The following is a 24,916-nucleotide window of genomic DNA, read 5'->3' as shown; positions in this document are numbered from 1 at the left end:
TTGAGATCAAAGTAGCAGAAATGTTCGATTTTTACCAAATTTCAAAAGTAAACAAATTGTGCCAAGCGTGCAATACACGTCAACTGGTGAGTCTAATATTCTTTCACAAGTGCACCAATAATATTTATACTATTTTTTACACTAATGCAGTAGTCTGCATAACAGTAAATCTTATATTTTTTGTGAGAATAAAAATTCAAAGTGGAAAGCAAAAGAATATAAGAGGGGCCTTGAGACGTGACTAATGACCAGAGGAAATGTCATTTTAGTGCCAGGAATGTCTTTCTTGTTTATTCTGGACCCTATTCGGAAATTGGCATCTTTTGAAATTTGTGTGAAATTGGCAAAATTGCTAAATTCTGACCACTGTACTGGATAGTTAAATTTCATAAATGGATGGTTTCTTGCACCCATTCGATAGGAAGAATGGAGTTCTAGCGAAATATTCATGTTTTTTGTCGACTAGTACAGTGGAATTGGCCGAAAATGGGGCTCAAAGTGGGCAAAATCGCCGATGCGTAAACATCGCCAAGACCGCTAACTTTGCGAAAGCATAATTCCGTAAGTTTTCCATCAAATTTCAAACTTTTGGTGTCCTTATGATCGGGAAAAGATTCTCTATCTTTTCATAAGAGAAAATAATTTTTTTTTTTTTAAATTTGGCCGACCCTGAGAACGAGTTTCGGAGAGGGCCTGTCGACCCTCAAAGGGTTAAATGAGGAATTCTGTAATACAGTACATTATTTTATGCCAACCAGTTTTATAAATAAAATGTCCTGTTTTCTTTGAAAAAATGAAAGAGAATACCCTTGCCAAGATAGGTGATTTAAATAAAAAAAACATGATCTTTATAAGGTGGTAATGTAATATTAACTACAGAGATGCATTATACTGTAAACCATTATTATAATACATGTTGCTGTATGACCCATAAGAGTTTAGTGCATGCTTTGAATGCAGCAGCTGTAATAATTAATAATACAGTGGACCCTCAGCTAATGATGGCATCAGCTAACGTTAAATCCAGCTAACGATACATTTTAACGCAAAAATTTTGCCTTGGCTAACGCTAAAAAACTCGCCCAATGCGATTCGTTCGAGACGCGTCCACGTGTGGCCTGAGCGCGCCTCAGTTGTCCTGTGGGTGCCAATGTTTACAAGCCAGCCAGTGCGGTTGCATCCACGCATACAATCGGAACATTTCATATTATCACAGCATTTTTAGTGATTGTACCTGCAAAATAAGTCACCATGGGCCCCAAGAAAGCTTCTAGTGCCAACCCTGTGATAAAAAGGGTGAGAATTAGTATGGAAATTAAGAAAGATTTTGAAGGGTTTGAGCCTAACCCTGAGACACCTATGCCAGTTATGGAATCCATTGTGCCTACTTCAAAGATTAAGGAAATGTGTGCAAAGTGGGTTGAACTGCAAACCTTTATGGATGAAAATCACCTTAACACAGCTATTGCAAGCCATGCTGGTGACTATTACAATGGCAATGTTGTGGCCCATTTTAGGCAAATCTTAAAGGAACGGGAGGTACAGACCTCTATTGACAGATTTGTTGTGCGACAGAGGTCCAGTGACTCTCAAGCTGGTCCTAGTGGCATTAAAAGAAGAAGGGAAGTAGCCCCAGAAAAGGACTTGATACCTCAAGTCCTAATGGAAGGGGATTCCCTTTCTAAACATTAACAACTTCCACACTCTCCCCTCCTCCCATCCCATCAATCATCACCAGATCTTCAATAAAGGTAAGTGTTAGTTTGTGTGTATTAAAATTAATATTTCATGTGGTAAAATTTTTTTTTTTTTATACTTTGGGGTGTCTTGCACGGATTAAATTGATTTCCATTATTTCTTATGGGGAAAATTAATTCAGCTAACGATAATTTCAGCTAACGATGAGCTTTCAAGAACAGATTAATATCATTAGCTGAGGGTCCACTGTATTAATAATCTTTGTTTCTTAAATTTAGTAATTTCACAAAAGGAGTTAATAATAATAATATATTACTCATTGGCTGACTCCCACCAAGGTAGGGTGACCTGAAAAAGAAAAAAAACTTAATGTTGCTTCTTTTTACATTTTGTAATTTATACAGGGGATAATAATAATAATAATAATAATAATAATAATAATAATAATAATATAATGGATATGCTGTCGGAGTGTGAGCGAGGTAACCTTCATACAGGGATTCAGGGAAAAACCGGTTAACCGGACTTGAGTCCTGGAGGTGGCAAGGGCAGTGCCTGCACTTTGAAGTGGGAGGTGGGTAATGTTGCAGTCAGAGGGGCAGTCTGAGTGTGGTGTCAACACACTTCTTGAAAGATGGCAGTTGAATGAATGTTGGTGAAGGTGTCTTTTTTGGGTCAGCCTGCCTTGGTGGGGGATGGTCCTTGAGGTAACAAAAAAAATATTAACAGTTCATTCTGTACCATGCATGTAATTCCTTTAAAGGAGTGCCTTTTTGCTGGCAAAAGGCTCTGGAACCAAGGAATTAGAGCAGTCCTCCCTTTCCAGGGTCAAACCCAATTATCTCATTTCCTAGACACTACAGGTGGTCCTCGACTGACAATAGGGTTACGTTCTGACAAACCCATCGTAAGTCAAAAATTTCTTAAGTCGAATGTGAATATGATATGATAAATAAGTGAATATCTACTGTCACTGAATAAGTAAATAAATAAATAATTACTTTAACTAACTGAATACCAGTATTGAAAAGTAAATAAATGAATACAAGTTACAGACTTTCTGTCTTCATGCTGGGTAATTATTTTAAGTTTCATCTCCAAAGTAATTGCTTTTTGCACCATTGTAAAGTCAAAATATCATAAGTCTAATTAACCATTGTAAGTTGAGGAGCACCTGTATGTGACCCCTATGAGTGCAGCACTTTCCTATGAATAAAATATTAATAATGTTCAGGCACTAACAGCAGTGCTATTAATACAGATATTACTTTACTAATTCAGAATGTCCGTTGCGATGCGGAAAGTTCCCTTCCAACAAGACATGGGGCTGTCATTAGCCGGAAAATTGACAGTGCCATTAACGAGTTGATCGATGGATTCATCGAGAACGATGTAATCCCATGGTATAAAAACTTAGTTAATGAGACTACCCCAAGTACTGAGGCCCTCAGGTGAGTACAGTAGCAATATTATGATAGTCATATACAGTGTATATATTTAAAAGTATGTATTCTTACCATTTAATATCTTTAGTTGTCACGCTTGCCAGAACTACTAAGACATTTGGTTCTCTGTATCCTTGATGCCAGGGAAGAGAACTTTTTAAGAGCATAACATAAGAAAGGAGGGACACTGCAACAGGCCTACTGGCCCATACTAGGCAGGTCCTTCTCAAACCAAAACCCACTAACCAAAATATTTGCCCAACCTATTTTCCATGCTTCCCATGGAATAAACTTTGATAACCCTATTAACTCATATGCAAATCCCACCCAAATCCAACCCCTCTCTCTCGTGTATTTAATAACCTAAATTTGAAACTATCAATTTTTCCCTTCCTTGAATCAAATCTGATTCTTTCCCATTACCCTGGCACTGTGTGACCCATATGGGTTTAGCATTTCTCCATAATAGTAATAATAATAATAATAATAATAATAATAATAATCATACTCTTCTGAAGAGACTTGCATAGTGTCTCTTGTATTTCTTCAAAAGTATGTTTCTTCTGCTAATCCTTATAAGGGTACCTTGATTCTGGTGAAGGGCTCTTGATCCAAGAAATTGGAGCCCTTTTCCCCTACCTTGGATCAAATCTAATTCTCTTATTCTCCTGCATGACTGTGGGTTTAGCATGCTCCCTAAACCCTAAGGAAAGTGCCCATGTGCCAGTGAGGAGCTCTTCATCCAAGGAATTGGATTGATCATCTTCTTGGATCAAACCTGAATATATCTCATTCTCCCAGGCTCAATATGACCACTGTGGGTTTAGTGCTTTTCCCCTGAATAAAATGGATTAAGAAAATGCATTTTCCTAGTACTGGAAGGCCCCACTTATGCAGCAGGTTTAGTTCTGGGCTACTGCTGTAAAATGAAAATCACTGTAAAGTGAATCAGCCTTTGTTTCACTCTCAAACACATATTAAAACCTGATAGCATGTTTACACTGTCATATACAATTAAATGAGCAATATAGCTAGGCCTAAAAAATGCACATACAGTAGGGCCCCACTTACACGGCAGGTTAGGTTCCAGGCTATTGCTGGAAAGCAGAATGCCATTTTTTCCACTTATAAATGCATATAAATGCCAGACAATTAGTTTACACTAACTTATATTAAGTTAGTAATAGAACTAGGCATTAAAAAACACAATAAAAAGTAAAATACATACAAAGTATGTACATTCATTACTTACTTTAAAATATTTGTAGTCTTAATGTAGGGCAAGAGGTGAGTAGTACTTATTTGTAGGAAGTCAGGTGTAGGTACCCCGGCTCCCCATCCCAAACTTAATACGTATACGATATTTAAAGCAGCCCAGAGAGATAAAATACACATGCAGTACACTCATTACAGTATTTACCTTAAACTATGTGTAGTCTTAATGTTGGACAAGAGGCAAGTAGTATTTATTTGTAGGAAGTCAGGCATAGGTAGCCGGTAGATGTAGGTATGTAGTCCACCTGGGCTACATACCTACACCTACCTACATAGCTACACGATAATTAATGCGGCCCAAAGCCACATTATTACCATTGACATACCATGTTCACCGAGTTTAATCGTTTCTAACAACTACCTTTAGATGCCATCATAAACAAAGGGAGAAGTAATGAATAATTCATGCCGAGAATTGTAAACAAAAGCGTTATTTGTTAAGGGGAGCGAGTGGGCCAACGCAGATTTATACATGTTTACTCTGGTGCTGGACCAGAGAAGATGTAATGTTTTCCCTCTGCCTGACAACCACCCCTCCATAGCATATAAACATAGCATGTATATATGCTATGTAACATGTTTCTTATATAATTTTGAAGAAAATGTCGTAGATGGATTAATGAAAATGTCAATATTAATGTAAAATAAGATATTTAACGTGCCCAAGAGTGATTATTATTACGTATTACTATTATTACTGTGGCATTAAGACTAAAAGGACACTCTTAGTGATTTTAATGTGTATCTGCATGCCAGCACAGTGTGTAAGTATATTTAGGTACAGGCACATATAAGTATAATTATTAGAGTACATATAAAATATGCAGTAACTTTAAAACACTTGAAATTTTGGAAAGTTTCCAGACACAGTAGAGAGATGTGCTCATGGAGAATGTAAGAAAACTGGGTGACGTGTGCTGTATTAGAAAGACTGCTCGCCGTATAGAGTTTTGGTCATGATTTGAAATCGCCGTATTAACAGAACGTTGTAAGGCAAAATGCCGTAAAGCAGGGCCCTACTATACAGTATACACAGTACTTTCCTTGAAATATTTTCATCCTTAACTTATAGTGAGTGGTGAATATATTTATTGAAAACCGTTGTATTAACAAAATACCGTAAAGCGAAGTGCTGTACAGCAGGGCCTACCTGTATATCCATTCCGTGAAACACTCCAGTATGAGAACGTAGTTCATCCTTGCACCGGTCTCTGTAATATTAACTCAGTATTGGAAACAATGACTGGAAAAGATAATATGAATGCATACTACTGAAGGTGGCCTCGGAATGAGGCTGATATATTCACTTTGTCTTTCTAATTACCTCTCCAGATAGGGGAGTTTGTATGTAGTGATGTACATCTCAGCAGTGTGCTAGTACTAGTGGTAGTGGTGAAGGCAAGACAGATGTTGTACGAAAAGTTTTTTATCGTGTTTTACTACGTGGAGCTTTATCTAGTCAGGACTTGATGAAGCTTTACACGGAGTGAAACAGTCCCAATATAAACTTATTCAGCACTGTGTGTGTGTTTTAATCACCATTTTCCTTCAAGGAGGGCTCCTTGATACAGGTACTCCTCAGCTTACTTTCTGATGAACCCATCATAACTTGAAAATATTGTAAGTCGAATATGAATATATGATAAATAAATAAATATCTAACTGCTGTCACTGTATATGTAAATAATTACTGTAACAGTTACTGTATTGATAAGTAAATAAATGAATGCAAGTTTATACTATCAAATTTTAATGACTACTAAATAACAAAAAGGCACAATACCGTGACTGGAACAATACACAACCTGCACATAGGAGAGGGGACCTTACGATGATGTTTTGGTCCTACTTTGTAAATGGTCCAAGTCAGACCAAAACGTCGTCATAAGCTCCTCTCTCCTATGTGCAGATTATTTGTGTTTTGGTAACTACTGAGTGTGCATTGCTATCGCACCATCATAGTCAAAATATCATAGGTCGAGCCATCATGAAGGAAGGAGCATCTGTACCGGTAAGAGATTCTTGATCTAGAGAATTGGACCTGTGCTCCAATTTCTTGGCTCAGACGTGAATCCCTTCCATTCCACTCAGGTGCAGTATAACCCCTACAAGTTTAGTGTTCCCCCATAAATGTAATAATAAGCCTTCCATGTGCTGATATGCTATAATTTTATCCCTGATTGCAGGAGCGTTTTGTGGTACAGTGTTGTGAACATTAATGAACGGTTGGCCCGTATGGACCACGTACGCTTTGTTACTGGCGGTGCAGTCAATTGTCTCACGCGTCATCTTGAGCACATCAAGATTGCTCAGGTTGCTGGGTAAGAATTTGAGGAGATATCTTCATTTGTCCTCACTGAGGCCTTTTTTTTTTCATATAAATGATAGAAATGATTTTCTTTGGTGTAAGGTAAGATTTGTTTTGATTTTTAACCTGGGATAGGGAGGGTTAGCCACCCAGGGTGACCTAAGAAAGTCAGTGTGTCATTCAAGACTGTCTTTTTTTTCATTGTGGTCTTTCAATTTTGTCCCCCAGGATGCCACCCAAACCAGTCGACTAACACCCAGGTACATGTACCTACTTACTGTTAGGTGAACAGGGACAGCAGGTGTAAGGAAACATGCCCAATGTTTCTACTTGGCTGGGGATTGAAACAAATTATCCTAATTTTAAATATAATTTCTCTCCAAATGACATGTTATGGTGAAAACTGAACTAAATTTTAACACATTGTGTTTCACAAGCTTGTCCTTCAAGTATGGTTGCCTTGAGGCTGGTGAAGGACTTGTAACCCAAGAAATTGGGGCTAAAATTTCCTTCCTAGGATCAAATTCATTTATCTTTCTGTCCCCAAGTACTGTATGACCATTGCAGGTTTAGTGCTAACCTTATGGTATCTGTGTATGGGGATCAACAAAAGGTAATCACCTTAAACCTGTTGTTATTTAACTAAAATCAGCTCCTATAATTTTTACTCATTCTGGCTCCAGACAACACACAGTAGATGTTTTCTTACACCCACTGTCCCCATTCACCTAGCAGGTAAGTAGGTACCTATGTGTTAGTCGACTGGCGTGGGTCACATCCTGGGAGACGAGATTGAGGACACCAATGGAAATAAGGCAGACAGTCCCTTGATGACACATTGCCTTTCTTGGGTTATCCTGGGTGGCTAACCCTCCAAGGTTAGAAATCCGAACAAAATCTTATGTTACCTCCCTTATTTAGATATTTAAATTTGCTTAACATATAAAATATTCACACTTTCTACTGTGCACACTATATCTACAGATTGATTTTTTTTTATTTTACTGCCAAAGCGGCTAGTTTATTGTGCACCCACCTGCAGGACCGTAACATTCCTAGACCACTTAAGAGTGCAGACTCTGTACTTACCACCTCCAGGATGCAAATCCAACTAACCTGTCTCCACTCATCTCTCTCAGATGCACTCACACAAGCCTGTTGCATGCAAGGTTAATAGTTATGTAACCAATAAAATACAGACTCTCCTCGCTTAGTGACGTACTCGTTTACCGATGCGTAATGAGAAAAAAACTTTGACCGTGTTTTTGGTTTAAAACAGCACTGTATTGGTTTGCACTGTATTTTCGTATGGTATTTATGATTGTATTCTAGTTTTCCTGGTCTTATTTATAGAATGGAAGACATGTTACAGAAATTGAGATGATTTTGATTGGTTTCATAATGAAAAGTACCTTGAAATTGAGCTCAAAGTAGCAAAAATGCTCGATTTTTGCCCAAGTTCAAAAGTAAACAAATCATGCCACACGTCCAATACACGTCAACTGGTGAATCTAATATTCTTTCACAAGTGCGCTGGTATTATTTATACTATTTCTACACTAATACAGTAGTCTGCATAACAGTAAATCTTATATTTTTTGTGAGAATAAAAATTCAAAGTGAAAAGCAAAAGAAATGTAAGAGGGGCGTGGGGATGTGACTAATGAATAGAGGAAATGTTATTTTAGTGCCAGAAATGTCTTTCTTGTTTATTCTGGACCCTATTTGGAAATTGGCATCTTTTGAAATTTGTGTGAAATTGGCAAAATTGCTAAATTCTGACCACGTTATTGGATGGTTGAAATCGGTAAATGGGTGGTTTCTTGTACTCATTCGATAGAAAAAATGGAGTTCTAGTGAAATAGTTATGATTTTTATCGACTAGTACACTGGAATTGGCCGAAAATAGGGCTCAAAGTGGGCAAAATCGCATATGCGTAAACATCGTTGAGACTGCTAACTTTGCGAGAGTATAATTCCATAAGTTTTCCATCAAATTTCATACTTTTGGTGTCATTATGATCGGGAAAAGATTCTCTATCTTTTCATGAGAAAAAATAATTTTCTTTTTTTTAAATTTGGGGGACCCTGAGAACAAGTCTCTGAGAGGACCTGGTGACCCTCAAAGGGTTAAAGCCTTATAGCTGACATAATAGAATACTCAATTCTCTTGGATTCATTGTAAATCGTCTAATGACCACATGTACTGGTATTGCCTTATTAATCTTAAGTTAATTTTAAGTTCGTCTGAAATGCTCTGCATATAAAGGGGTTTTTGGCATGTACACCCAACTATATTTCTTTGTATAAACATGTATCATGTCAAAATAAAATATTACTATTACTATTATTATTATATATATTTTTTTATTTATTTATTTATTTATTTTTTTTCAGTAAGTTGGCCTTCTCCCACCGAGGCAGGGTGACCCAAAAAGAAAGAAAATCCCCAGAAAGAAAATACTTTCATCATCATTCAACACTTCCACCTCACACATAATCACTGTTTTTGCAGAGGTGCTCAGAACACAACGGTTTAGAAGCATATACGTATAAAGATACACATCATATCCCTCCAAACCGCTAATATCCCAAACCTCTCCTTTAGAGTGCAGGCATTGTACTTCCCATTTCCAGGACTCAAGTCCGGTTATATAAAATAACCGGTTTCCCTGAATCCCTTCGCTAAATATTACTCTGCTCCCACTCCAACAGATCGTCAGGTCCCAAATACCACTCGTCTCCATTCACTCCTATCGAACACGCTCATGCACGCCTGCTGGAAGTCCAAGCCCCTCGCCCACGAAACTTCCCTTACCCCTTCCTTCATACATAAATAATGTATACATGTATTAGACTAATTTCCTTTAGTCTATTTATTACAATATGCAATACACTGTGGTATCAACATTTAAAAATATACTAAAAATGTTATAAATGGTGCAAAGGTGACATTAAAACAATATCAGAGATGGTTGACACAAACCCACTACCATTATAGTATGCTCCTCACTTTGCAAAGAATTCGTTTACTGACGTGGTTTTAGGAACAGAACTCCATCATTAAGTGATGAGAGGCTGTATAAGATTTCAGCAAAATTCAGAAACAAGAGATAAGTTGATTTTTCATTGCAGTGAAGCTCGAGGGGAGAGAGGTATATTCCACCTAGTTCCTCAGTTGTGTTCACCTGAGAGAGAGAGAAACTTCCTTCGGCTGGTGGCAGAGATGCTCATTTCTCGCTGCCTCCCATCAGAATACTCCCGATGTACACCACTGCGTACTCTACTCAAGGAACTCCTGGCTTGTAAAGGTTAGTTAATAAACTGATGCCCTTCTTTATACAATACAATGCAACTTTATTTCTTTTCTCCTGTGTTCAAAATATAGTTCACATGTAATAAAATATTTTTAAGCACCAAAGAAAGCTACCAGCATGTAGTTCATTTTGGACAGACTATTTCTAATGCTTACAGACTACTTATTAATTTTTTATTCTCATTCACACTGATAATAGATGATCTTGGGTTAAGCCTACACCACTTTTTCTTGCACTGAATGGTCCACACATTTTTAGAGTCTCACATAAATGTATATGTAATATCTTCTTTCAACAAACTGGTCGTATCCCACCAAGGCAGGATGGTCCAAAAAGAAAAATGAAAATTTCTCATTTTAAATTTAATAATGTATGCAGAAGGGATTATACATGTACATAATTTTTTTTTTCAACAAACCGGCCGTATCCCACCAAGGCAGGGTGGCCCAAAAAAGAAAAACGAAAGTTTTTCTTTTTAAATTTAGTAATGTATACAGGAGAAGGGGGTTACTAGCCCCTTGCTCCTGGCATTTTAGTCAGCTCTTACAACACGTATGGCTTATGGAGGAAGAATTCTGTTCCACTTCCCCGTGGAGATAAGAGGAAATAAACAAGAACAAGAACTAAAAAGAAAATAGAAGAAAACCCAGTGGGGCATGTATATATATGCTTGTACATGTATGTGTAGTGTGACCTAAGTGTAAGTAGAAGTAGCAAGACACCTGAAATCTTGCATGTTTATGAGACAGACAAAAACATGTACATAATATCATATCCAAATAATAATTATGAAACATCAAACTTCTAATGGTTTAACTACCCATTAATGAATTTGCAGACTAATTTTTTAACTGATTCTGAGTTGCTATTTCAATTAACCCAATAAGTAAGACACGCGTGCAGCAGTTAGGTATGTTTTGCCTACACAGTAGACTTCTTCATCTGAATACAGAAGAGGCAGCAGAAGCAGTAGAGATGTAAAGACGATGTATATAGTTCATCACCCTTCAAGACGTAGTTTTGAGGTGATTACATCTTAAAGGCTTCTGCTGCCTCCTCTGTATTTGACTGAAGAAGCCTACTGTGTAGGCAAAACATTTGAGATTAAAATTACCTAACTGTTGCACGCATGCCTTAATTATCAACTTGTCCATATTGTATATCATTATTATATTCACATCATTTGACCTCCATCTTTCTACTCATGTCCTTCCCTGAAAATTACCACCACCATTACCCACCCTGACTCTCTGTCAGGTGAAGCTGCAATGGGTTTTGCGCTTTTGATGAATATAGATATGCTGGTCATTAATGGATGGTACATCTAACCAATTTTCCTGGTTAGATGTACCATAAATCATAGAACAGGTGGGGCTCAGTACCCTGACAAGCAAGTTCTTAAGCTCGCAGGTCAGTGTGCAGTCATGCTATTGCAATTTGCTGAGGTCATGATTCACACCATATACTTTTACTACTACTAATAATAATAATCTTTATTTCTTCAAGTACGTACATGTACAAGGTATACAGGCCTAGCTGACATCAGTGACATCCTGCTCTAACAATAACAGTAACAATTTTTATTTTAGCATGATACATGTTTGTAGAGGGGCCACAGATATATCAGATCACTTTCTAGTTGTAGCTACACTGAGAGTAAAAGGTAGATGGGATACAAGGAGAATAGAAGCATCAGGGAAGAGAGAGGTGAAGGTTTATAAACTAAAAGAGGAGGCAGTTAGGGTAAGATATAAACAGCTATTGGAGGATAGATGGGCTAATGAGAGCATAGGCAATGGGGTCGAAGAGGTATGGGGTAGGTTTAAAAATGTAGTGTTAGAGTGTTCAGCAGAAGTTTGTGGTTACAGGAAAGTGGGTGCAGGAGGGAAGAGGAGCGATTGGTGGAATGATGATGTAAAGAGAGTAGTAAGGGAGAAAAAGTTAGCATATGAGAAGTTTTTACGAAGTAGAAGTGATGCAAGGAGGGAAGAGTATATGGAGAAAAAGAGAGAGGTTAAGAGAGTGGTGAAGCAGTGTAAAAAGAGAGCAAATGAGAGAGTGGGTGAGATGTTATCAACAAATTTTGTTGAAAATAAGAAAAAATTTTGGAGTGAGATTAACAAGTTAAGAAAGCCTAGAGAACAAATGGATTTGTCAGTTAAAAATAGGAGAGGAGAGTTATTAAATGGAGAGTTAGAGGTATTGGGAAGATGGAGGGAATATTTTGAGGAATTGTTAAATGTTGATGAAGATAGGGAAGCTGTGATTTCGTGTATAGGGCAAGGAGGAATAACATCTTGTAGAAGTGAGGAAGAGCCAGTTGTGAGTGTGGGGGAAGTTCGTGAGGCAGTAGGTAAAATGAAAGGGGGTAAGGCAGCCGGGATTGATGGGATAAAGATAGAAATGTTAAAAGCAGGTGGGGATATAGTTTTGGAGTGGTTGGTGCAATTATTTAATAAATGTATGGAAGAGGGTAAGGTACCTAGGGATTGGCAGAGAGCATGCATAGTTCCTTTGTATAAAGGCAAAGGGGATAAAAGAGAGTGCAAAAATTATAGGGGGATAAGTCTGTTGAGTATACCTGGTAAAGAGTATGGTAGAGTTATAATTGAAAGAATTAAGAGTAAGACGGAGAATAGGATAGCAGATGAACAAGGAGGCTTTAGGAAAGGTAGGGGGTGTGTGGACCAGGTGTTTATAGTGAAACATATAAGTGAACAGTATTTAGATAAGGCTAAAGAGGTCTTTGTGGCATTTATGGATTTGGAAAAGGCTTATGACAGGGTGGATAGGGGGGCAATGTGGCAGATGTTGCAAGTGTATGGTGTAGGAGGTAGGTTACTGAAAGCAGTGAAGAGTTTTTACGAGGATAGTGAGGCTCAAGTTAGAGTATGTAGGAAAGAGGGAAATTTTTTCCCAGTAAAAGTAGGCCTTAGACAAGGATGTGTGATGTCACCGTGGTTGTTTAATATATTTATAGATGGGGTTGTAAGAGAAGTAAATGCGAGGGTCTTGGCAAGAGGCGTGGAGTTAAAAGATAAAGAATCACACACAAAGTGGGAGTTGTCACAGCTGCTCTTTGCTGATGACACTGTGCTCTTGGGAGATTCTGAAGAGAAGTTGCAGAGATTGGTGGATGAATTTGGTATGGTGTGCAAAAGAAGAAAATTAAAGGTGAATACAGGAAAGAGTAAGGTTATGAGGATAACAAAAAGATTAGGTGATGAAAGATTGAATATCAGATTGGAGGGAGAGAGTATGGAGGAGGTGAATGTATTCAGATATTTGGGAGTGGACGTGTCAGCGGATGGGTCTATGAAAGATGAGGTGAATCATAGAATTGATGAGGGAAAAAGAGTGAGTGGTGCACTTAGGAGTCTGTGGAGACAAAGAACTTTGTCCTTGGAGGCAAAGAGGGGAATGTATGAGAGTATAGTTTTACCAACGCTCTTATATGGGTGTGAAGCATGGGTGATGAATGTTGCAGCGAGGAGAAGGCTGGAGGCAGTGGAGATGTCATGTCTGAGGGCAATGTGTGGTGTGAATATAATGCAGAGAATTCGTAGTTTGGAAGTTAGGAGGAGGTGCGGGATTACCAAAACTGTTGTCCACAGGGCTGAGGAAGGGTTGTTGAGGTGGTTCGGACATGTAGAGAGAATGGAGCGAAACAGAATGACTTCAAGAGTGTATCAGTCTGTAGTGGAAGGAAGGCGGGGTAGGGGTCGGCCTAGGAAAGGTTGGAGGGAGGGGGTAAAGGAGGTTTTGTGTGCGAGGGGCTTGGACTTCCAGCAGGCATGTGTGAGCGTGTTTGATAGGAGTGAATGGAGACAAATGGTTTTTAATACTTGACGTGCTGTTGGAGTGTGAGCAAAGTAACATTTATGAATGGATTCAGGGAAACCGGCAGGCTGGACTTGAGTCCTGGAGATGGGAAGTACAGTGCCTGCACTCTGAAGGAGGGGTGTTAATGTTGCAGTTTAAAAACTGTAGTGTAAAGCACCCTTCTGGCAAGACAGTGATGGAGTGAATGATGGTGAAAGTTTTTCTTTTTCGGGCCACCCTGCCTTGGTGGGAATCGGCCAGTGTGATAATAAAATAATAAACATGTTTGTACAATGGAGCAACAATTTGGTGACCATGCCAAAAGGCCCTTTATATGCAGAGCATTTTGGGCAAACTTAAGACTAACTTAAGATTAATATATGTAGAAAGCCCTTTGTTATGCAGAGCGTTTTGGGCACATTAGGTCAATTTCGTCTCAGGATGCGACTCACGCCAGTTGACTAACACCGAGGTATCTATTTTACTGCTAGGTGAACATGGACAGCAGGTGTCTTAAGGAAACATGTCCTAATGTTTCCACCCATACTGGGGATTGAACCACAGACCTCAGTGTGTGAGCCGAGTGCACTACCAATCGAGCTATGAGCTTATGATATCTCCATTGCCTCAAATATTATGTACTATGAACATTACACCAACATTGTTCCATACTTCTCAGTAACTAGTTTTTAGTAGTTATTTAATTTGGTTTTAATATATTGGTCCCTTTTTTTTTTTTCTCTCCAACAAGTCGGCTGTCTCTCACCGAGGCAGGGTGACCTAAAAAGAAAGAAAATCCCCAAAAAGAAAATACTTTCATCATCATTCAACACTTTCACCTCACTCACACATAATCACTGTCTTTGCAGAGGCACTCAGATACGACAGTTTAGAAGTCCCTCCAAACTGTCAATATCCCAGACCCCTCCTATAAAGTGCAGGCATTGTGCTTCTCATTTCCAGGACTCAAATCTGGCTAAATCTATAATAACCAGTTTCCCTGAATCCCTTCACTAAATATTACCCTGCTCACACTAACAGCTTGTCTAGTCCCAAAAACCATTTGTCTCCATTTACTCCTATCAAACACGCTCACACACGCTTCCTGGAAGTACAAGCCCCTCGCCCACAAAACCTCCTTTACCCCTTCCTTCTGACCTTTTTGAGGATAACCCCTACCCCTCCTTTTCCCTACAGATTTATACTCTCTCCAAGTCATACTACTTTGTTCCATTCTTTAAATGACCAAACCACCTCAACAACCCCTCTTCAGCCCTCTGAGTAATACTCTTAGTAACTCCACACCTCCTCCTAATTTCCACACTCCGAATTTTCTGTATAATATTTACACCACACATTGCCCTTAGACAGGACATCTCCACTTCCTCCAGTTGCCTCCTCGCTGCAGCATTTACAACCCAAGCTTCACACCCATATAAGAGTGTTGGTACCATTATAACTTTCATACATTCCCTTCTTTGCCTCCATAGATAACATTTTTTGTCTCCACAGATACCCCAATGCACCACTCACCTTTTTTCCTTCATTAATTCTGTGGTTAATCCCATCCTTTATAAACCCATCCTCTGACAAGTCAACTCCCAAATATCTGAAAACATTCACTTCTTCCATACTCCCTCTCTCCAATGTGATATACAATTTTTCTTTATCTAAATCATTTGATACCCTCATCACCTTACTCTTATCTATGTTCACTTTCAACTTTCTGCCTTTACACACACTCCCAAACTCATCTACTAACCTTTGCAAGTTTTCTTTATATTGGTCCCTGTTAACATAAATATTAATGAGATTAGAATTAGCTGATTTGAGAGTAACATAAACTTTCCAATGGCAGTAAGTTACTTTGACTTTTTTAAGGTTTATTACTAGGTAATTTATATATTTTGATGTATGATAATTGTACTTATGTGTATCTATACACAAAATGTATCACCAGTCTCATGAGAAATGTTCACAGTGTTCTAGCAGTGGAAATGTTCACTCTTCTAGCGTGGAAGTTATTGAATGAACAGTGGTGAACATGTTACCTACCCCACCTTTGTGGCAAATAATTGATTTGTTAATAAAACTTGTAACTGCTAATGAAAATATGGAAGGTGGCTTGAAATGCAAAATTTTACCATGGTTTAGTTTATGTTGAATGAGGTAAATTACTACAACTGAAATATGGCTGCACCATGGTAGGATAGCATGGAAACCCTTCAAGGGAAGTATATCTTGGTGAAGGGCTCTTGATCAAAAGAATTGGAACTACCCTTCCTTGACTGAAGCTTATTGCCTCCCATTCCCCATGGCGCTGATTTCTTCTTTTTCAGTTTTTGAACCAATGATTGATCGAGTCTGCGACCCAGACTGGATTAATCAGCAACTAGTGTCATACCTAAGGCAGCAACATGCAGCGGAAGAGCTACACCGCCGAACTTACATGTATGCAGCCAGTTATGAAGACTTCATCACACTCATTCACGATTCCACCGACATTCACGACCTCGAGCATCTCAGGTAATGGATTCTTGTTTTCACACCTAAAATAGTGCTAGCGAATCTTGCTCAAAAATATTTCTGATTTAACTGCATATCAGAAATACTCTCTTTTTCAAATATTTTTTAAAAGACTGTTAAGCGCCTTACAGTTTTTTGCCTTGTGCAATACAGCATTTAGCATACCATTAGCTCCCTATTTTACATTTATTTTGATAGCTATTTTATTTTTTCTATGTTAAATTGATTGGGAATGGAACATATATCTAATCATTACTTGAGTATTCATAGTAATAAATTGCCAAAGAGGATTTATTAAAAACATTTCACTTTATTTTTATACTTTTGAACTCTGTAATTATGGAAACATATACTGTATATACATGAAATTTATGGTGGAAAAAGTCTACGTGGAAATGTAAAACTGCCTAAAATACTTTGCTAATGCTTATAATAATAACAAACCACAGTATCGGTGGGGTTTGAACTCCAGGCCAGTGCATAAGTGAGTGGCTTACACACTGGCCTAGAGTTTTACAACTCACTTGCCATGAGTTCATATCCCACCCATACCATGGTTCATTTGCAGTTGTGTTATTATAATTTTGTGAGTAATAATAATAATAATCATAATTCATTACTTCTGGATAGTTATGCAGAGTGGCTCTGAAAGCCGAATATAGTGTTAATTTTCACTCTGGGCATGTGGGCTTCAGGCAACCTGGGTAAACAGCTTCTGCATTTACATTATATTTTTAACAAATAAAAAGTACTATTTATTTGACTGCCTGTTTAGAAATTCTTGGCATGTGTGGTGCAGTAGCCTCTGTAACTACAGTATAAGCAGAATGTAGCTGAAGAACAGTCACCTGAAGCACTAAGTAAGTTTAGGTACAGGTACTCATAAGTACAGTTATCATACATAGTTTAATTACCTAGGATAACATTACTGTGGAGGGAATAGTTTACCAATAACCCGTACTTAACCCTTTCAGGGTTTCGGACGTACTAGTATGGCTTACACACCAGGGTTTTTGACATACTAGTACGCCTAAATTCTAGCGCCCTCAAATCTAGTGAGAGAAAGCTGGTAGGCCTACATATGAAAGAATGGGTCTATGTGGTCAGTGTGCGCAGTATAAAAAAAAATCCTGCAGCACACAGTGCGTAATGAGAAAAAAAACTTTGACCGTGTTTTTGGATTAAAACAGCGACTTTGCACTGTATTTTCGTAGGGTATTTATTGTTGTATTCTAGTTTTCTTGGTCTCATTTTATAGAATGGAAGACATATTACAGAAATTGAGATGATTTTGACTGGTTTTACAATGAAAAGTACCTTGAAATTGAGCTCAAAGTAGAAAAAATGTTCAATTTTTACCAAAGTTCAAAAGTAAACAAATCATGCTAAGCGTCCAATACACGCCAACTGGTGAGTCTAATATTCTTTCACAAGTGTGCTGATATTATTTATACCATTTCTACACTAATACAGTAGTCTGCATAACAGTAAATCTTCTATTTTTTTGTGAGAATAAAAATTCAAAGTGGAAAGCAAAAGAATGTAAGAGGGGCATGGGGACGTGACTAATGAACAGAGGAAATGTTATTTTAGTGCCAGAAATGTCTTTCTTGTTTATTCTGGACCCTATTTGGAAATTGGCATCTTTTGAAATTTGTGTGAAATTGGCAAAATTGCTGAATTCTGACCACTTTATTGAATGGTTGAAATCGGTAAATGGGTGGTTTCTTGTACTCATTCGATAGAAAAAATGGAGTTCTAGCAAAATAGTTATGATTTTTGTCGACTAATACATTGGAATTGGCCGAAAATAGGGCTTAAAGTGGGCAAAATCTCCAATGCGTAAACATCGTCGAGACCGCTAACTTTGTGAGAGCATAATTTCGTAAGCTTTCCATCAAATTTCGTACTTTTGGTGTCATTATGATCGGGAAAAGATTCTCTTATCTTTTCATAAGAAAAAATAATTTTTTTTTTGAAATTTGGGGGACCCTGAGAACAAGTCTGGGAGAGGGCCTGGGGACCCTGAGAGGGTTAACCCTTTCAGGGTCTGTGCTGTAGTTCTGCAACTTTAAAGCCAGGGTCCGTTCCATAGTACTGTGTAATGAGCTCGGCTTACTCAGATAAGCTGTAAGCGGTGGATTTGGGACTAAATATGATAGAATGAGTCGATGCAGTAAGTGTGCACCATATAAAATAAATCAGCACACAGCACATAGTGAGAAAAAACTGCATATTTCTTTCTTCCTTTCAACAACCTGGCTGTATCCCATCGAGGCAGGGTTGTCCAAAAAGAAAAACGAAGGTTTCTCTTTTTAACCGTTTTACTGTCGCAAGCCTCTTTCTGAAACTATCATTCTATGTCGATAAATTTTTGGAAAAAAAATAAATTATTTTTTATTATGAAATGATAGAGAATCTTTTCCCAATGGTAATGACAGCAAATGTATGAAATTTGGTCGTAAACTCACGGAATTACGGTCCCGTGAAGTTAGCAGTCTCAGCGACATATATGCATCGGCGATTTTGCCGATTTTGAGCCCTGTTTTTGGCCAATTCAGTTGTTCCAGTTGACCAAACTCATAGCTATTTCTTTAGAAGTCCATTTTTTCTATCTTTTGAGTACAAGAAACCGCCCATTTATCGATTTTAACTACCCAATAAAGTGGTCAGAAATTGGCAATTTGGCCAATTTCATGTAAATTAAAAAAGATGCCAGTTTCAAAATAGGGTCCAGAATAAACAATGTAGACATTCTTGGCACTAAAATAACATATCCTCTGTTCAGTAGTCACGTCTCTAGGCCCCTCTTATATTGCTATTGTTTTCTATTTTGATTTTTTATTCATACAAAAAAATACAGAATTTACTGTTATGCAGACTACTGCATTATTGTAAAAATGGTATAAATAATATCAGTGCACTAGTGAAAGAATATTAGACTCCCCAGTTAAAGTGTATTGGACGTGTGGTGTGATTTGCTTACTCCTGAACACTGGTAAAAATCGAACATTTCCGCTACATTGAGCTCAATTTCAAGGTCATTTTCATCATGAAAGTAGTCAAAATCATCTCTATTTCTGTAATATGTTTTCCATTTTATCACCTGAGACCATGAAAATTTAAATACAATGATAAATACAATGATAAATACAAAAATACACCTCAAATTCGGCGTTTTATTCCAAAAAAAAAGACCAGTTTTTTTTTTCTCATTACGCACTGCGTGCTACAGGATTTTTTTATGTGGTGCACACTGACCACACAGACCCATTCTCTCACATGTGGGCCTAGCAGCTTTCTCCCGCTTGATTTGAAGCTGCTAGAATTTATGTGTATAAATACGTCAGAAACAGTGGTGCGTAAGACGTATATATACGACCGAAACAGTCAAAGGGTTAAATTTAGTAACTTATACAGGAGAAGAGGTTACTAGCCCCTTGCTCCCGGCATTTTAGTCGCTTCTTTCAACATGAATGGCTTACGGAGGAAGATTTTTGTTCCACTTCCCCATGGAGATAAGAGGAAATAAACAAAAACAAAAAATAGTAACAAAATAGAAGAAAACCCAGAGGGGTGTGTATATATATGCTTGTACATGTATGTGTAGTGTGACCCAAGTGTAAGTAGAAGTAGCAAGACATACCTGAAATCTTACATGCTTATGAGACAGAGAAAAGACACCAGCAATCCTACCATCATGAAAAACAATTACAGTATAGGTTTCCTTTGTACACTAAGTTGGCAGGACGGTAGTACCTCCCTGGGTGGTTGCTCTCTACCAACCTACTACCTATAGGGAAAACTACATCTGTGTTTTTTATTTAAAATAGCAACTTTGCAGTGCATTTTCATATGGTTTTTATGTTTGTATTCTCGGTTTCTTTGTCTCATTTGATAGAATGGAAGATATATTACAGAAATAGAGATGATTTTGAAGACTCAAAATAGCTTGAAATTGAGCTCAAAGTAGCAGAAATGTTAAATTTTTGCTGATGTTCAAGAGTAAACAAATTACGTTACATGTCCAATACACATCAACTGGTGGGTCTGATGTACATTCATCACTATGCTTATATTATTTGTACAATTACAGTTGACCCCCTGCATAACGATATTAATCTGTTCCTGAGAGCTCAATGTTATGCGAAATTATCGCTATGCGAATGAATTTTCCCCATAATAAATAATGGAAATCAAATTAATCCGTTCCTGAAACCCAAAAGTATGAAAACATTTTTTTTTTACCACATGAAATATTAATTTTAATACACACAAACTGAAGAAGACATGCACAGTTACATGACACTTACCTTTATTGAAGATCTGGTGATGATTGATAGGATGGGAGGAGGAGAGAGTCTTAGTGTTTAGAAGGGGAATCCCCTTCCATTAAGACTTGAGGTGTCAAGTCCTTTTCCGGGGTTACTTCCCTTCTTCTTTTAATGCCACTAGGACCAGCTTCAGAGTCACTGGACTTCTGTCGCACAACATATCTGTCCATAGAGGTCTGTACCTCTCGTTCCTTTATGACTTTCCTAAAGTGGTTCACAACATTGTCAGTGTAATAGTCACCAGCACGGCTTGCAACAGCTGTCTGAGGGCGATTTTCATCCATGAAGGTTTGCACTTTAAGCCACATTGCACAGATTTCCTTAATCTTTGAAGTAGGCAACTTCTTCAATTTCTCTCTCCCCTCCTCCGAAGCAGTTTCCTCAGGTGTGGCCTCATGCTGATGAAGATGATCTAGCAGCTCATCAGTGGTTAGTGTTTCATTGTCCTCCTCCACCAACTCTTCCACATCATCCCCACTAACCTCCAACCCCAAGGACTTTCCCAATGCCACAATGGATTCCTCAACTGGCATAAGATTCCCAGGGTTAGCCTCAAACCCTTCAAAATCCCTTTGGTCTACACATTCTGGCCACAGTTTCTTCCAAGCAGACTTCAAGGTCCTCTTAGTCACTCCCTCCCAAGCCTTACCTATAAGGTTTACACAATTGAGGATATTAAAGTGCTCTCTCCAAAACTCTCTTAGAGTCAATTGAGTTTCTGAGGTCACTACAAAGCACCTTTCAAACAGAGCTTTTGTGTACAGTTTTTTTAAGTTTGCAATAACCTGCTGGTCCATGGGCTGCAGGAGAGGAGTGGTATTAGGAGGCAAAAACTTGACCTTAATGAAGCTCATGTCCCCACAAAGTCGCTCTGCCAAGTCTGTAGGATGACCAGGGGCATTGTCTAATACCTGGAGGCACTTAAGGTCTAATTTCTTTTCAGTTAGGTAATTTTTCACATTGGGGGCAAATGCTTGGTGTAACCAGTCATAGAAAAAGTCCCTAGTGACCCATGCCTTACTGTTTGCCCTCCACAGCACACACAAATTAGCCTTGAGGATATTCTTTTGCATGAACGCTCTGGGAGTTTCAGAGTGATACCTGGAGTTTACCTGGAGAGAGTTCTGGGGGTCAACGCCCCTGTGGCCCGGTCTGTGACCAGGCGGCCTGGTGGGTCAGAGCCTGATCAACCAGGCTGTTACTGCTGGCTGCACGCAAACCAACGTTATGAGCCACAGCCTGGCTGGTCAGGAACCGACTTTAGGTGCTTGTCCAGTGCCAGCTTGAAGACTGCCAGGGGTCTGTTGGTAATCCCCCTTATGTATGTACACTAATAAAGGCTTCACTTTGCAATCACCACTAGCATTGGCACACATGAGAAGATTAAGCCTGTCTTTCATAGGCTTATGTCCTGGGAGTGCCTTTTCCTCCTGAGTAATGTAGGTCCTGCTTGGCATTTTCTTCCAAAACAGGCCTGTTTCGTCGCAATTAAACACTTGTTCAGGTTTCAGTCCTTCACTGTCTATGTACTCCTTGAATTCCTGCACATATTTTTCAGCTGCTTTGTGGTCCGAACTGGCAGCCTCACCATGCCTATCACACTATGTATGCCACTGCACTTCTTAAATCTCTCAAACCAACCTTTGCTGGCCTTAAATTCACTCACATCATCACTAGTTGCAGGCATTTTTTTAATTAAATCCTGATGCAACTTCCTAGCCTTTTCACTTATGATCGCTTGAGAGATGCTATCTCCTGCTATCTGTTTTTCGTTTACCCACACCAATAAGAGTCTCTCAACATCTTCTATCACTTGCGATCTCTGTTTCGAAAACACAGTTGAACCTTTGGCAAGAACAGCTTCCTTGATTGCCGTTTTCTTGGAAACAATAATAGCGATGGTTGATTGGGGTTTACTATACAACCTGGCCAGCTCGGAGACACGTACTCCACTTTCATACTTAGCAATGATCTCTTTCTTCATCTCTATAGTAATTCTCACCCTTATTCCTGTAGGGTTGGCACTAGAAACTTTCTTGGGGCCCATGGTCACTTATTTTGCAGATAAAATCACCAAAAACGCTGTAATAATACGAAATGTTCCGATTGTATGCTTGGATGTTACTGCGGAGGCTGGCTGGTAAACAATGCCACATGCGGAACATGTGAGGCTGGCTCAGGCCGCACATTAGACGCGTCTCGGATGAATAGCGTTGAGCGAGTTTTTTAGCGGTATGCGAGGCAAAATCTTAGCGATAAAATGTATCGGTATGCAGATTTAACATTATGTGATGCCAACGGTATGCGGGGGTCCACTGTATTACATTATTGCATAACAGTAAATGATCTATTTTTTGTGTGAATAAAAATTCTTTGTGCATACCTGGAGTATACCTGGAAAGGGTTTTGCAGGTCAATGCCCCCCACAGCCCAGTCTGTGACCAGGCCTCATGGTGGATCAGGGCCTGATCAACCAGGCTGTTACTGTTTGCTGCACGTAAACTGACATATGAACCACAGCCTGGCTGATCAGATACTGACTTTAGGTGCCTTTCCAGAGCCTTCTTGAAGACAGCCAGGGGTCTATTGGTAATCCCTTTTATGTATGCTGGGGGGGGGGGGCAGTTAAGCAATCTTGGGCCCCTGACACTTATTGTGTTGTCTCTTTATCGTCCTTGTGCCCTGCTTTTCATTGGGAGGATGTTGCACTGCCTGCCTAGTCTTTTGCTTTCGTAGGGAGTGATTTTCATGTGCAAATTTGGTACTTGTCCCTTTAGAATTTTCCAAGTGTATATACTCATGTACCACAGGGTAGCATTCTTGGCCCCCTCCTTTTCCTTTTATACAACAATCTTCCAAGCATATCACAACAACTTACACCTATTCTCTTTGCTGATGACATGACTTTCATCATCTCCCACCCAAATCTAACCTCATTCAACACTCTTGTTAACGAAGAACTCACAAAAATAGCAACCTGGTTGACTGTCAGTAAACTTACACTTAATATAGACAAAACCTTTTACATTGTGTTTGGGAGTAGAGCAAGTGAGGTCCAATTAAATATTATGCTTAACAACACCCTTATTGCTAAACATTATGAGGGAAAATTTCTAGGTCTGCACCTTGATATCAACCTGTAATTCAACACCCATATCCAACACATAACAAAAAAAAGTTTAGGACAGTTGGCATCCTCTCAAAGATATGTCACTATGTACCACAAACAGCACTACTTACACTATACTATCACTGATATACCCCTACCTCACCTATACTATTTGTGCCTGGGGTTCTACAATGACAAATCACCTAAAACCAGTAATAACCCAACAAAAAGCCGCAGTGCAAATGATCACACAATCCACTGCTAGACAACCCCTCACTTGTACTATTTTGCATCCTACATTTACAGAACAATCAATTCTAATATAAATCCTGACCTGAAACACTTTCTTGAGAGTTGCAATAGGACTTATAGACACACCACTAAGCATAGAAACCTCAAAGACATTTCCCATGTCAGGCTAAATCTTTTCAAAAACTCATTGTACATAAAAGGACCCAAAATCTAGAACTCTCTGCCAGAAATCTCCAGGACCACTGATTACCTTTCATTCTGCACACTGCATGGCTCTTACAGGTTTAGCATTTTCCTGTGGTGATAATAATAATATCCCAAAGACTGAGCTGCGAAACTGAAAACTGGGAACATTTTTGGGGCATGGTATTCGTGGGATGAGAGAGTTAATGTTCCATGTAGGGGCATAAGATTACACCAATATAGTGGGCAGCAGTCGAACAATAGATGATACTCTGCAGGACTTGCATTAGAGTGCCTAACTTGAAAATATGTTGCATTCTTTGTTTTTCAACTTGCAAACGATATGAGTTCCTTGTTTTGCAACTTTGAAATGATTTGCATTCCTTGCTTTTCAACTTGCAAATGATTTGCATTCCTTGCTCTTCAACTTGCAAACAAGGACCGGTGATTTATGTGAAACATAGCCACATTGTTCCACACAATTTCGTACTGTCACTTGTTGGTTGTTAAACTACAAATTAATTCCTAAGTGCCCCATTTATAAGTGTAAATGTGTGAAATGGGTATCTGTAAGTTAAGAGATCTCCTGTTTATAGTAAGTGTTCCAGATAATAATAAACTGCTGTATATACAGTATATACTTACCT

General features: G+C 38.6%; 1 protein-coding gene across 2 annotated transcripts in view; it reads left to right on the top strand.

Annotated features, from left to right (window-relative positions):
* LOC128687645 (sorting nexin-25) overlaps window positions 1–24,916 on the top strand; it is an 81,282-nt gene that overhangs the window by 4,121 nt on the left and 52,245 nt on the right. For both annotated transcript variants that reach the window (XM_070083944.1, XM_070083945.1), the window contains exons 3-6: window positions 2,980–3,149; window positions 6,605–6,739; window positions 9,862–10,037; window positions 16,205–16,391. In XM_070083944.1, coding sequence (XP_069940045.1) covers window positions 2,980–3,149; window positions 6,605–6,739; window positions 9,862–10,037; window positions 16,205–16,391 — 668 coding nt within the window. The remainder of the gene's footprint in view (window positions 1–2,979; window positions 3,150–6,604; window positions 6,740–9,861; window positions 10,038–16,204; window positions 16,392–24,916) is intronic.

This window comes from Cherax quadricarinatus, chromosome 11 (genome assembly GCF_038502225.1).
Source record: "Cherax quadricarinatus isolate ZL_2023a chromosome 11, ASM3850222v1, whole genome shotgun sequence".
Taxonomy (NCBI): Eukaryota; Metazoa; Arthropoda; class Malacostraca; order Decapoda; family Parastacidae; genus Cherax; species Cherax quadricarinatus.
This window is presented reverse-complemented; position numbering and strand designations above follow the sequence as displayed.